This window comes from Dreissena polymorpha, chromosome 13, assembly GCF_020536995.1.
Source record: "Dreissena polymorpha isolate Duluth1 chromosome 13, UMN_Dpol_1.0, whole genome shotgun sequence".
NCBI lineage: Eukaryota > Metazoa > Mollusca > Bivalvia > Myida > Dreissenidae > Dreissena > Dreissena polymorpha.
The window spans coordinates 12,874,203-12,886,931 of record NC_068367.1 but is presented as its reverse complement, the minus strand read 5'-3'; the positions used below and the strand labels follow the sequence as shown (position 1 = coordinate 12,886,931).

The 12,729-nt window shown below is 37.8% G+C and overlaps 1 protein-coding gene across 3 annotated transcripts; it reads right to left on the bottom strand.

The window, feature by feature from the left end:
- Positions 1-794: 794 nt before the first annotated feature.
- On the bottom strand, positions 795-12,247 carry LOC127856491 (uncharacterized). Of its 3 annotated transcripts, XM_052392743.1 has the most exons (10): positions 12,102-12,247; positions 10,253-10,564; positions 9,466-9,909; positions 8,659-8,834; positions 8,202-8,264; positions 7,072-7,209; positions 6,367-6,454; positions 5,883-5,995; positions 2,443-2,652; positions 795-1,760 (listed from the first exon to the last, which is right to left on the bottom strand). In XM_052392743.1, the coding sequence occupies exons 1-10, from the start codon at positions 12,175-12,177 to the stop codon at positions 1,341-1,343; spliced, it is 2,040 nt and encodes a 679-aa protein (XP_052248703.1). In that variant the 5' UTR covers positions 12,178-12,247; the 3' UTR covers positions 795-1,340. The 3 variants fall into 3 exon arrangements, with proteins under 3 accessions (XP_052248703.1, XP_052248705.1, XP_052248704.1); XM_052392745.1 differs by lacking the exon at positions 9,466-9,909; XM_052392744.1 differs by lacking the exon at positions 12,102-12,247 and having other exon boundaries at positions 10,253-10,985.
- Between the last annotated feature and the right edge of the window lie 482 nt (positions 12,248-12,729).

The window sequence follows — 12,729 nt, the reverse complement described above, 5'->3', positions numbered from 1 at the left end:
TGAATGCGTTTGTTCGATTTTAGCTATTTTATAGACAAAATGGCGTGCTGAGCCTTTCGCAGAGTTGTATGTGAGAGCAAGGAACGACAACTCTGCGTGGAGATTGCAAAATAACGCGTACCTAAATATAGATCATACAATGCACACAAGTTACCACGTGTGTAAATAAGTCGATTTAACACGATGTTGGAAAGGTGCATAATTAACTTTATATACATATCAGTGAAAATTGCAAATAGAAGTCAAACGTATAATAAACAATGTTTGATAATTATAAAAAAAAATTAGTTTATTGTCCAACAACATTAGCAAGTTCTGTTTTGATCTCAATAACGAATATGAGTGTTACGTTAATAGCTTAGGTTAAAGAGTTTCTTAGAAAAAGAAGTGCTGTCTGCCGTTACTTAAAATGTAGCTTTTAATATTTTCTGACATGACGCGAAATTATATAAGCACTTAATAAATCTATATTCCAATTAGTATGCAATTGGTAACTTGAAAAAATAAATACAAAGGACAAGTCTAGTTTAACTAATAGAACAAGGGGTTCAAATTCACATATATAACTGCTCTTATAGACGCAAATAAAGCCAGTTTTGATGAAAAAAATACTTACATGAACAATACAGGGCAGTAAGAGATTTTATATCACAATAAACTAAATAAATATGGCGGAAATATTGTCTTTGAATGTTCACTTCATGAGAAGCATATTGTTTAAATTGTAAAAAGTTATTCCTCCGCGATATAATTTTTTCATGGACTTAGATCAAATCAAATGAAAGAGCATGACATGTATATAAAGCGATTTATTTTCTTTAGGGAAAAAAACCTAATACATTTGAAGCTTTTAAAACTTAATGAACTAGTAAATATAACACACGCTCCAAATATCTTACCAACAAATGAAATGGAATTTGTCGATTTCAACACTTACACGAAACTTTAAAAGGTACACACTAATGTGTAAATACTTTTATAATCTACCACAAACCTTAGTAGAACATGAAATCAAACAATAACAGAAATGGGAGCAAAGCATGTCTTCCTATGAACACAATATTGAATGGAAAAATGCTTATTTTACATCAATTAAAGCAACATTTGATACTATTTTACGTTATTTTCAATACAAGATTCTGCAGTGCATATGACCTATTCATGCATATTTGCATTAATTTAAAGTTTCATGTAAATGTTGTGCAAGTTTTAAGAAATTATACCTGTTTTACATAAATGTAATTATGTACATCTCATATGGTAGAAGGTAACATTTTTTTAAACAGAAAACAATAACATATTGATCCGAACGCGGCTCATATATAAATAAACGTGCACGCTTATTTGATTTTTCCACTTTTATCGCCATTTGGCTTACTCTGATTCCAAATTGCCAACGGATTATATAGCGTTCTCTTTGGTCGTGGGGGCGGGGCATTCCATCCGGGTCTTAGTTTCGGATCCAGTGGTTTCGTCACAATCAATGTCCGCTTGTTCTGCGATTGCGTGGAGTACACCGACCCTCTACGCGTGCTCGCGTCAGACGTTCGTTCTGATGAAATGGAAGACATGTTGCTTTCTGACAAACCGGAACCAACGTAACCCCACGGCGGAACTGACAAATAATCTTTGTCCAATGTGACCTGACTCGGGCTGGCGGGATTGTCTGGAATCGTGGTGTTCAGACTGGAGTTGGAACTCTCGTAAACTGCGAACTGGATTTTATGGCTGTTACCGGTACGGCTGTTTTCGGTATGGATCTACACACATGAAAATTAAAGTAATAATCAATAACGCTTAATTGGTCGTTGTCGGCTCAGGTACTCATTAAAAGTACACCGGTTACGTTTAAGTAAAGTACACTATACCCCAGGTACGGAAATTACGCTTAAAGGCACCCGGTTATACCAAGGTTACTTTGTAGCATATTTTCCGTACCCTTGGTACTAAATATACTTAAAAGAACTCGTGGTATTGTTAAATAGCTCCTGAGCCGAAAATGTCCAATCGAACATCAGTGACCGTGTAATGAACAAACATAAAATGTTTTTCAAATGTGCCTTGCGGCAAACAGACAGAAACATGTCGGACTGGCTCCATGTAAAGAACTGTATAGCAGGTGATCCTAGCTGGCTACCGTTGATAAACCACAGCTACATGAATAGCAAATGTGCGCCTGAATTCGAATATTGCTCTGAAACGCACACGTACGTGGATAAAACTCTACGTAACCTTGACCAATGTTTCATGAACAGCGAATTAGCCTCTGATTTCGAATATTGATTTTTAAGACCTACGTACGTGTATAATAACCTAAATAACCTTGACAAACGTTACATGAATAGCATATGTTCTTCTGAATTCGAATAGTGATCTCAAATCTACACGTATGTGAAATTTGGTCCACAATATTTGTCCGGACAAAGGCCTTTTATACACTACCTTGGTATGTCGCTGCCGGTAGCGGTGGTGTATTATGACGACGAAGCCGGCGAGAAAGGCCAGAAGGACGGCAGCGGAGGCGATCTGAAGCCCGAACTTCACAGTCGGGTTTACGGCGGAGTCTGAGGCGCTGAAGGGGTCTACCGGCGACATGACGACGATAGACAACACCGCCACCCGGGACCTCTGCTGCGGAGAATCTTCCTTCGCCTATTTCAGATTATGGGGGATAACTCTGAGAGACCATTTTATAATTGTTATTTATCACATGCCATACCCCGTTTCCCATGTAATATAGCCATTACGAATATTTTTATCTTACACATGTGTAATATACCTTTTAAGCGTTTTCATTGGCTAATTTTCGTTAGATTGACCAATCGCATTTTTCATTTCGCTGAAACGACATTGCAACGTCAAATGACGTCACAAAATGTAAACAGCATTCGGGATTTATTCATTATGTTTGCGTAAATATTTATTAAATTTGCTCATTTAAAAGCATGTGATAAAAAAGATCTGACAGGACATTCGTTAGTAAGCTAACAAAACTCATGAACTCGTTTAATAACATACAGAGGCCTAGCGACATAATTCGGCGCCCGGGGACAATGTATAAATTGTGCGCCCCTTCTCGCTGTGAAACATTGGAGTACAGTATTCGGTCTCATTGAAAAATAAGAGCACATAAGTCGATACGCAACATGACATAATACCACTATAACAAGGCAAATGATGACGACGAACGTCGCACGACAGACACAAGGCGATCACAAAAGCTGACCATGAGCATGTTGTGGTCAGGTGAGCTAAAAAGCCGGTTAGTCTTTATCAACAGCCCCCCAATGCGCCCATTCCAAAAATTCTTCATACTAATAAAATTAATTTTTCTAGCCTTCATGCCCGCAAACTTGTCAATGATAGCATCAAAGTATATTTTTTCAACCGTTTCCTTCTCTATACTGAGAAGTGCGAGATCACAGAGACGATCTTGTACCATTGATGCCCTTAGGTATGAGAGAATGAGCTTCAGCTTGCTAAAGGAACGCTCGCAACTGGCTATTGAAACCGCGATTGTTAAAAGAATTTGCAGAGCAATACGCAAATTGGGAAAGACATCATCACTATACGACACAATGAAAGAAAGAAGTTCCAAAGGTGTTTATGGTAAGGAATCACCTCTCGTAGTTAGTAACAATTGACAGTCCTGAGTCTTGTTAAACAGTTCTTCGCTTTGAATATCAGTGTCATAAAAATTGGCTAAATCGAAGCAATTTTGGCGAAGAGTTTTCAAATCCTCGCTTTTTACAAGATTGTGAACATCCAGTAAAAATCCAAACTTTGAGTTAAAGTCTTTGAGACGAATGAATCTTGTTGTTATTCTTGTTGAAATCTAATTAAAACACTCTTCATTACGCGCGCAATCTCCTCTTCTGCAGAAAGCCCGGCATCCCGTGCAAATTCTCCAGGCATCCGCCTTCCTTCTTCTGATCCGTCTTTGAATTTCAATTCCCCATTCTTCACACCTATTCTTGGCACTGTTAAGGGCGCTTTCGCACAAACCATCGCGCGCTGAATTTTTTTGTGCTTCAAGTGCTTCAAGATCAGAGGATGCATCCTTGAAATTCATGGTAGGGTCCTGAAGACGTTTTTGAACCTGATCAATTCGTCCTAGAATGTCGTGCCAAAAATAGATAAGCACGAGGATATTGAATTCCAGAACATTCGCAAGCAACATTTCTGCATCAGTTCTAGTATCAGTAGACTGATTTATATCTTTTGATAGTCTCTCAAGCAATTCCACTAGTTCCCTTAATCCCACAAAGATTGCTTTAACAGCTTCAAATCTCGCACTCCATCGGGTTTCAGATTCCCGCTTAACAGTGATCATAATAACTTTCTTAAGTTCTTCCCAACGAAGTGTAGAACGAGAAAAAAATACTTTCAACTGTATCGAAAAAAGTTACGACGAGTGCATCTTGTTTGGCTGAATGAACTCCGGCCAAGTTCAAACTTATATTGTCATAATTAACGAACACTGCCCGTGGATTTCTTGCACGTATTCTTTGTTGATTACCAGTCATCACCGCTGCATCATCGTAACATTGCGATCTACAATCATCAAGAGGTAAGTTGTCAGATTCCAATTTCGTAACGATGACTCTTTCTAAAGAAGCTGTATCTTTTGCATGAATCTCAATATATACCTGGAAAGACTCTTTTATCGTGACTTTCTTGCTCACAAAATCGACATCGACAAACCGGATTACTTCAGACATGTCAACTGCTCTCTGTGTCCGAGATCGGGAGTTGAGTCCAGTAAAATACAATAACATTTGTTTTTTCTGATATCATTCAACAATTAATTCCTGACAGTAGATGCTAGAATGCTGAGAAATTCATTTTGGATTTCTGGTGAAAGGTAGGAGACTGACCTTGGATTTTCTGTTGCATGCTTTAGGTGGTTTTCCAAAACTGGGTCGAACTGAGCAACGAGTTTTACAAGAGACAGAAAATTCCCAGCATTTGTTGCATCTTCATCTGTCAAATTTCCATTATGGTCTCGTGATGCCAAATTTTGAGAGTCAAGGACCTTAAAATTCTCAGTCCAACACGAATACAATGAGTCTTCTTCGGGCGCCCCCCCCCCCCCTTATGTTGGCGCCCAGGGCAAAGTGCCCCCCCCCCCGACCCCACCCCCCTCGCTACGCCTCTGATAAATATGGTATGATATGACAACTTGTGCCAGATCCTATATCATTCTCCTAGCAGAGTTGTCGTTTGTGCCTCAACATACATTAGAATGTTATGAACCGCAGTGTAAGAGAGTGATCCTATATGCAGACGATACCATTGATGAGTGCAGTGCAAGTATTGATTAAGCTGTGCACATTACTGCGCTAAAATCGTAAAATATGCAGAAACGAGTCATGAAAATTTTATGAAACTAACTATGAAACGACACTAGTGAGTGCTTTTATAATTATTTTCATTTGGACAAAATATTTTTCTGATAAAAATAAGAGCCTTTTTATTTACAGTTTATGCAATTTTCAGTTTTAAGAAACTATTGAGATTGTATCTTGTATCTTGAATAAATATTTCTCTTTAACGGTCTTTATTCACTCGGTAATTTATCCACCGAATCCAACAAATTTTCTTTGTATTTTATTCCTTTTTTCACAGTTTATATACATTGTTAAAGAGTTTAACTAAAGAATTTCGCTGGGATAATGACGTCATTTCGTTAAAAAATGACGTCTTTTCACAGTAAACAGTGAAAATTATTGATAATTTTCACTGATAATTTTCACCTGTTTAAACAGTGAAGTTATCAGTTTTAATTCACTGATATTTCTCTATAAACCACCGAAAAGCATAAAATAATAACTTTAATAATGTAATTTTTACAAAGAAAACTCATGTTAACATTATCTTGCCTTCACAAAGAGCACGTATTTATTCGGGCTGCTGGCGTTCATTTTGCGCGTTTTGTTCACCTTGCCTGTGTCGACGTTCACGTCGAAGTACACGTGATAGTCTTCCGGTTCCGCTGAAATACGCATGCGCAGTAAAGTAAAAAACTAAACTGCAATAGTGCATTTAAATATATAACAAATATATGTATTATTAAAAACTTGCGCTATAGTTTTGCGTATACACATATACAAAATCCAAAGATATGTAAAAGAACTGAAATAAAAAAACGAGGTAGCGTTATATGATATAAACACATATTATTAAATGCGTTGTATGAAGTGTAACATTAATAAGGTAAATTCAGGTTCATGTGGTTAAGTTTATATATTTTCAAACCCTGCATTCTATAATATATCAATAAAAATTTAATTAATTGTGTTCGTCGTTATAGATCCTAAAAGTGAGGCAACATATACATTCTGACACTACCAGGGCGGTACGTACAGTGTATGACGGAGTAGGAAATGTTGTGTTGAGACGTCAGATCCCCATCCACAGCCTCGATGTTGCCTGGAGACAATGATAGCTCGCCCTGCAATATAACCACCGCGTCTCTGACACAGACAGTGGGACGAAATGATGAAAGAAGTGAAAACTAACAACAAAAAACTATTTTTGTTCTGACTGCGTGTATTGCTTCAAATTCAATTATAGCAGTTATCGGTGTCGCATTGTTTCGAGATCTTTTTTTAAGAGACCATGCTAGAACTGGCTTCTTTTCATTTGCGCGTACCCTATAACATTAACGGGTTTTATGAAATGCGACTGAACTATATAGACATAGGGTTAATATTTCGACACGCATATGAATATACTCACCGACTCAAACTTGCACAGTGATTTATGAAGTTTCATTTTTGCACAATAGACTATTGAACATGCATTTTGAGATAAAGTGAGCCTCATTCTGGGAAAACAGGGCTTATTGCATGTGCGTGAAGTGTCGTCCCAGATTAGACACCGTCCGCATAAACTGGCTTTTCACCAAGAAGAGACCTCCTTTAAACAAAAATACCCTACACTGTCGAGACCCTGATACGCCTGTGCGGACTGCACAGGCTAATATGGGACGACACTTTACGCTCATGCAATAAGACAAGTTTTCCTATAACGCGGTTCATATATCGAACAGATGTACGATTCACGTACCATATAGTCCTCGCTGGTTCCAGCGCTATAGACAGGTACCACGCAGTCGGTGTCGGCGGCGGTCTCCTGGTGAAGGAACACCGGCATCGAGTCGTCCACATCCGCTATGGTGACGTTAACGAGCCGGGGAGGCACCACCTGAGGTTATAAGACACTTAATGTGCGGGGCGAATACTAAATCGGAATTGCATTTGATGGTATTGAATGGGAAGTGATTACATAGTATTGACAGGCATTGGATAAGATGGTATTGGCAGAGATGTTTAGCATGGAGAGAGATGTTTAAGCAAAACAACAACATATTTTTGGGTTCAACAAACATGCACAAACAAATAGAGTAGGTAGGAAGGCATAACTGTTTAACGAACGTGTTTATGCTGTATACACGTTATCGCATACTATAAAAATGATGCTAAATTACAAATATATTCCAATGCTCTTTTACACATTTCTTTCCTTCATCGCTTAAAGCCACACACCTTGAAATGAAATACATTGCATAGTAAATTTAAGTATGAATAAGATTTTTTTTATATATGCCAATAAGAATATATCTGGTGTTTACAAGGTAGAAAAAAATCCGTCTCTTTTGCGCTTTAAAACTTAAAAGTACTCGCGTTTAACGATTTGGACGTATACGTCTAGAAATCCTACTTTCGGTTTTAAAAGCGGTACCGTTTGAAAAATAATAAATTACTTATTAACTAGGCTATAGATTTAATTTTATCTATCTCAATTAGAATATATCTGGTGGTTACAAGGTACAAATCCGTCTTTTATTACGCTTTAAAACTTAAAAATAATCGCGTTTGTCGAAATGGACGTATAAGTATAGAAATCCTACTTTAGGTTTTAAAATATAAAAAAAAGAAAAAAATTCATGCTAACTATACTTTAGATTTAATGACAATTTTGCACAGTTTCAAATTGCATCTATATGCATTGTTTAACATGTACTTCATTTCAAGGTGTGAGGCTTAAATTTAATTATATCGAATGATGTTAAAATGCCCGAAAAACTAACCTGCAAGATATTAAGGGTCGGCGCCAAAATTAGGGTCGGTCGGAATAGCGAACCAAATTACATTGTTAGGCATTATTGCTTTTATTGATGATTATGTGTAACTTACTATCATAGTCGCGTCCGTGCAGTCTATTTTTATCTGGAAATGAGTCACACTAGGGTCTTCGCCCTAAGAAAAAATTATAAAGTTTAAATGAGCCTCGATCTGGGAACATCGGGCATAATGCGTGAACGTAAAGTTTTGTCCCATATTAGCCTGTGCAGACGCTTTGAAACTGTTTTTCGCTTAAAAGATGTCTCTTCTTAGTGAAAATCCAGTTTATGCTGAAAGGTCGTCCCTGATTAGCCTGTGCGGAGTGAACGTGCTAATCCGGGACGACACTTGACGCGCATGCATTAAGCCCAGTTTTCTCAGAGCGAGGCCCAAATATATGTGAATTCTGAAGCATCGAGAAAAACTGCAAATATTATTTAAATATACGGTGTATTCTATACTTGCAGAAAATGACTTTTAAAGAACTATACATTTATTAAGCAAACACGTTTACTACATGCATACTTACTGCACGTTTGTATAGTGCCTCTAAATCTACGTGTTTCGCGAGAACCAGGGCGACCGTGGAACCAGAAGTGGTGAAGTTGAAGACGCCCTGAAGCAGACCCGGAAGTTGCGGTGACCCCACAATGGTCACAGTCATAGTCATATTGTACACGCCACGCATCATCGCCAGCACCTTGCCTATTAACATGTGTATATTTTACCCACCAAATCGGATACATACGCTACGGTCTATATACATGTATGTTCAATTGAAGTTTATCATTTCAAGTATACTGCTATGGATTTCCATAAAAGCATAATAATTTTAAATAGCCGTAATGTTGAAAACAGTGCAAATGTTTAAATATCCTTAATTGCTTATCAAAAGAAAACAGTAAATAGAAGAGTTTAAATGTTATTTTTAAAATTATTTTAAAAGAAAACGCAAAGCAAATAATTCGAATTTTCTGTCTCTTATGAAATAAATACGTAGGAATTTATTATTTTTTTCATAAATTTGTTTATTTTGGAATACAAGAATTGTACACATTTCTTTATATATGAGCCCTGCTTGTAGAAAACCGGGCTTAATTCATGTGCTTCAAGTGTCGTCCCAGATCAGCCTGTGCAGTCTAATCAAGGAAGACACTTTCCGCCTTAACTAAGTTTTGCTAAGAAGTTACTTCCTTGTACCGAAAACCATAACAACGGAAAGTGCCGTCCATGATAAGCCTGCGTGGACATTCATTCGGCCCGTCTCCCTGAACGCGGCTCACATAGTTATCTCTCATCAACTAAAGGAAGACGACAAGCTTTAATAAAGATCTACCTGACTGTTCGGATTCCTCGAACATAATCGCGGACGGCAATTGACCGAGCGCATGCGTACAGCATCCAACACTGGCCCCACATATCCGAGGTGTTCCGATGGTCGGAACTAATGCAGGGACAAGCGGTGGATATAACGGCATGTTGATAGACGGAGTACCAGTCGCGGATAAAGAAAAGCTAAATGAATGACTTTGTGATATGAAGTGTTTCGTCGCTGCTGCTGATGGTGCGATTGTTACTGTGACGTTTGAAGCATCGACGGAAGCTTGTATTTGATTTAAATCTGTATCCGTAATTGAGTAATATGTCTTTAACGGCGGCGTTAAACTTGAAATTGAATAAGAAGTGGGCTGCGTTAGGATGGCATTCTGTGCAGACGATAATTCGGCGCCACCGAATACAGACATCTGCGCATGACTGCTTTCAAGAATGGATGCCGTGTCTGTGAAAACATATTCAAGCACAAATAAGTAAAATTTAAATCACCTAGATGGCGAATTTGATACTTGCTGTATATTAAAATTGTCAATATAAATAAATGAGGTTACGCTTAACCCATTTATGCCTAGCGTCTAGAAAAAGGCCTTGGCAAACAGCATAGACCCAGATGAGACGCCACATGGTGCTGTTTACGCTGTTTGCTTAAAGGAATTTCTGTAAGAAATATTCTAAATATAGAAATAAGTATACTAGAAATCCCTAATTTTGGAAATAAATTGATTCAATTAAGAAGGATGGGAGAGCCCACTAGACATAAATGGGTTAAACACACACTAAGACAATACCTGAGTATTTCGTCGATTGGTCCATGTGAAAAGGTCCGGCCGAGGGTTCAGCAGCCGACCCGCTCTGTTCTTGGAGTGAAACTGAGGCTAAAGTTGATGTGGGGAGTGACGTCATTTCCGAAATGACTAACACCGGAAGCGGGAAAGTCGACTGAACATCCACAGCCAACGACGTCGTAATTATATTTGATGAGGCCAAATAATGGCTGACTTCAAAGCTGGGCTGCAATGACGTTGCTGATACGTGTTGTAGTTCAGACATGGTCGAATATTCCGTAGTGCTGATGTTTGAAAACGCAAAGCCACGTACACCTAATGCATGTACGAACAATTATAAGTAAGGACAAAACGATTGGTGATCTCTACAGAGTACAAAGCAGCATTTGGCGATTTTTTAGCTTTACCCTGGAACTTATATTTCCTTATAATATAGTGGGTGTCAAAATATAAAGTTTAGAGAACTTTTAAGGAGCATGGTTTCCAAACCACACTGATATTGTCTGGCCATGTTTGAAATGTAATATGATGTGCACGACTACTTGACTACTAGTATTTAAAGTCTCGAACTGCATTAGTTTTTGTGTGAACGGGTCAAGAAACGATTGAGGCGCGTTCTGGTAAAACTGGGCTTAATGCATGTGCGTGAAGTGTCGTTCAGGATTAGCACATGCCAATCAGGGACGAAACTTTCCACCAAAAAATTATATAAATGATTGTCGTCCTTGTAAGCCTGTACAGGTTAATTCGAGATGACACTTAACGGATATGCATTAGGACCAGTTTTCCCAGAACGAGGCCCAATTAATCGAATAAACAAAAACAACGATTCTGGTACTTGAACGACCTTGGATGACGATACTGACAGTGATCGCCTATGACACATCATATGACAACTGTATAGTCCATACATGGTAGTGCATTTCTTTTTAAACCCTTTACCACTTAGATACGTATTTTGACGCATGTGTAGACCCTCAGAAAGTTAAATTTAAAAGACCTTTCTTACTAGATTCAAATTTTTAAGGCTTCATTTCTAACCCTTAGATACTGATGAGCAGCAAACAACATAAAGCCTGAACATACTGCGAGTAACTCGCAGGTGTTCTCATTTTAAACCAATAGTCACCTTTGTTAGGCTATACGTTTCCAAGTATTCTTTACTATTCACAGGCACTTAAAATATATAAATATTCTTGAATTTGAGCCTTCAAGCAATGCGAACGCTGCCATTGTAAACCATTCTCGGAGCATTGGTCTTTTTAGCTTAATTCTTTTCACACTCATCGGCGAAAAGCAGATCCGGTTAACGCTTAGTTGTGTTTTTTTTTTAAATTGGTGAACACATCATTTTCTAAACAAATAATCAAGAGACGCAAACAAATTTTATACATAAAAATGCCCTATCAAATATAAATATTTACGAATATCTGATTTTCAACGCACATGACTATCTTTATATTTCCGTCTAACAATGTAGTTCTGAATAAATTTCAAATAACAATTACAATCAACATAAATAATTCGTTTAATTGGCAAAGCTAAGGTGATGTTCAATCAAATACAAATGTCCAAACAATAACGTCAATGAGCCTCGCTATGAAAAACGGGGCTTAATGCATGTGCGTAAAGTGTTGTCACAAATAAACCTGTGCAGTCCAAACAGGCAAATCAGGGACGACGCTTTCCGCTTCGGTGCTATTATTCGTTTAAAGAAAGTATCTTGTCTAGCGAAAGTCCAGTTAAGGCGGAAAGTTCCGTGTCTGATGAGCCTGTTCGGAGTGCATGCATTTAGCCATGTTTACCCATGCTGATACTCATATTTGCATGAATTTCTTTTTGCAAGACTTACAGTCGATTAATAAAATCCAATTTATAATAACAATTTTCGTAAAAAGTCTAGTGCGCTGAAATTTTGATCGCTCCATCACTAAAGCATGTAGCAGCCCCTCTGCATTGCGTTGACCAAATGCCAGGTACCTCTAATATCATGTTACTTTATCACTATGTCCACATCGTGACTGGCTAGTGAATTAGTGTTGCATGCATATCTACCAGACGTTGGTTTAAATGTGCTCTTGCATACTTCCCGAAATTGTATACAAATATAACAGCAAACGTGGCAGGTTTTGAAGCTACAGTGTGGTGGCTTTTTTGCGATACTATTATAAATTTAATTTGTAGTATATAATGGCCAAAGGAGAAACAAGCTCTATGTTCCATTTACAACAAGTCAAATCAAGTTTATTGGCAAATACATAAGTACATAGCCAAACAACATACACACCATGTAATGGCGATGGAAATAAATGCTCATTCAACATGGGGATGAAAAGTATGGTATATATAATGGACATACAATAATAATTAATGGTTGTGTGAATGTTGACCACAATAACTTATTCAACGTGCTACCAACTCTTAGACAACACAAACTAGATCAGTGGTGGCGAGTTTAGCTTCCGAAATATTATTCCCCC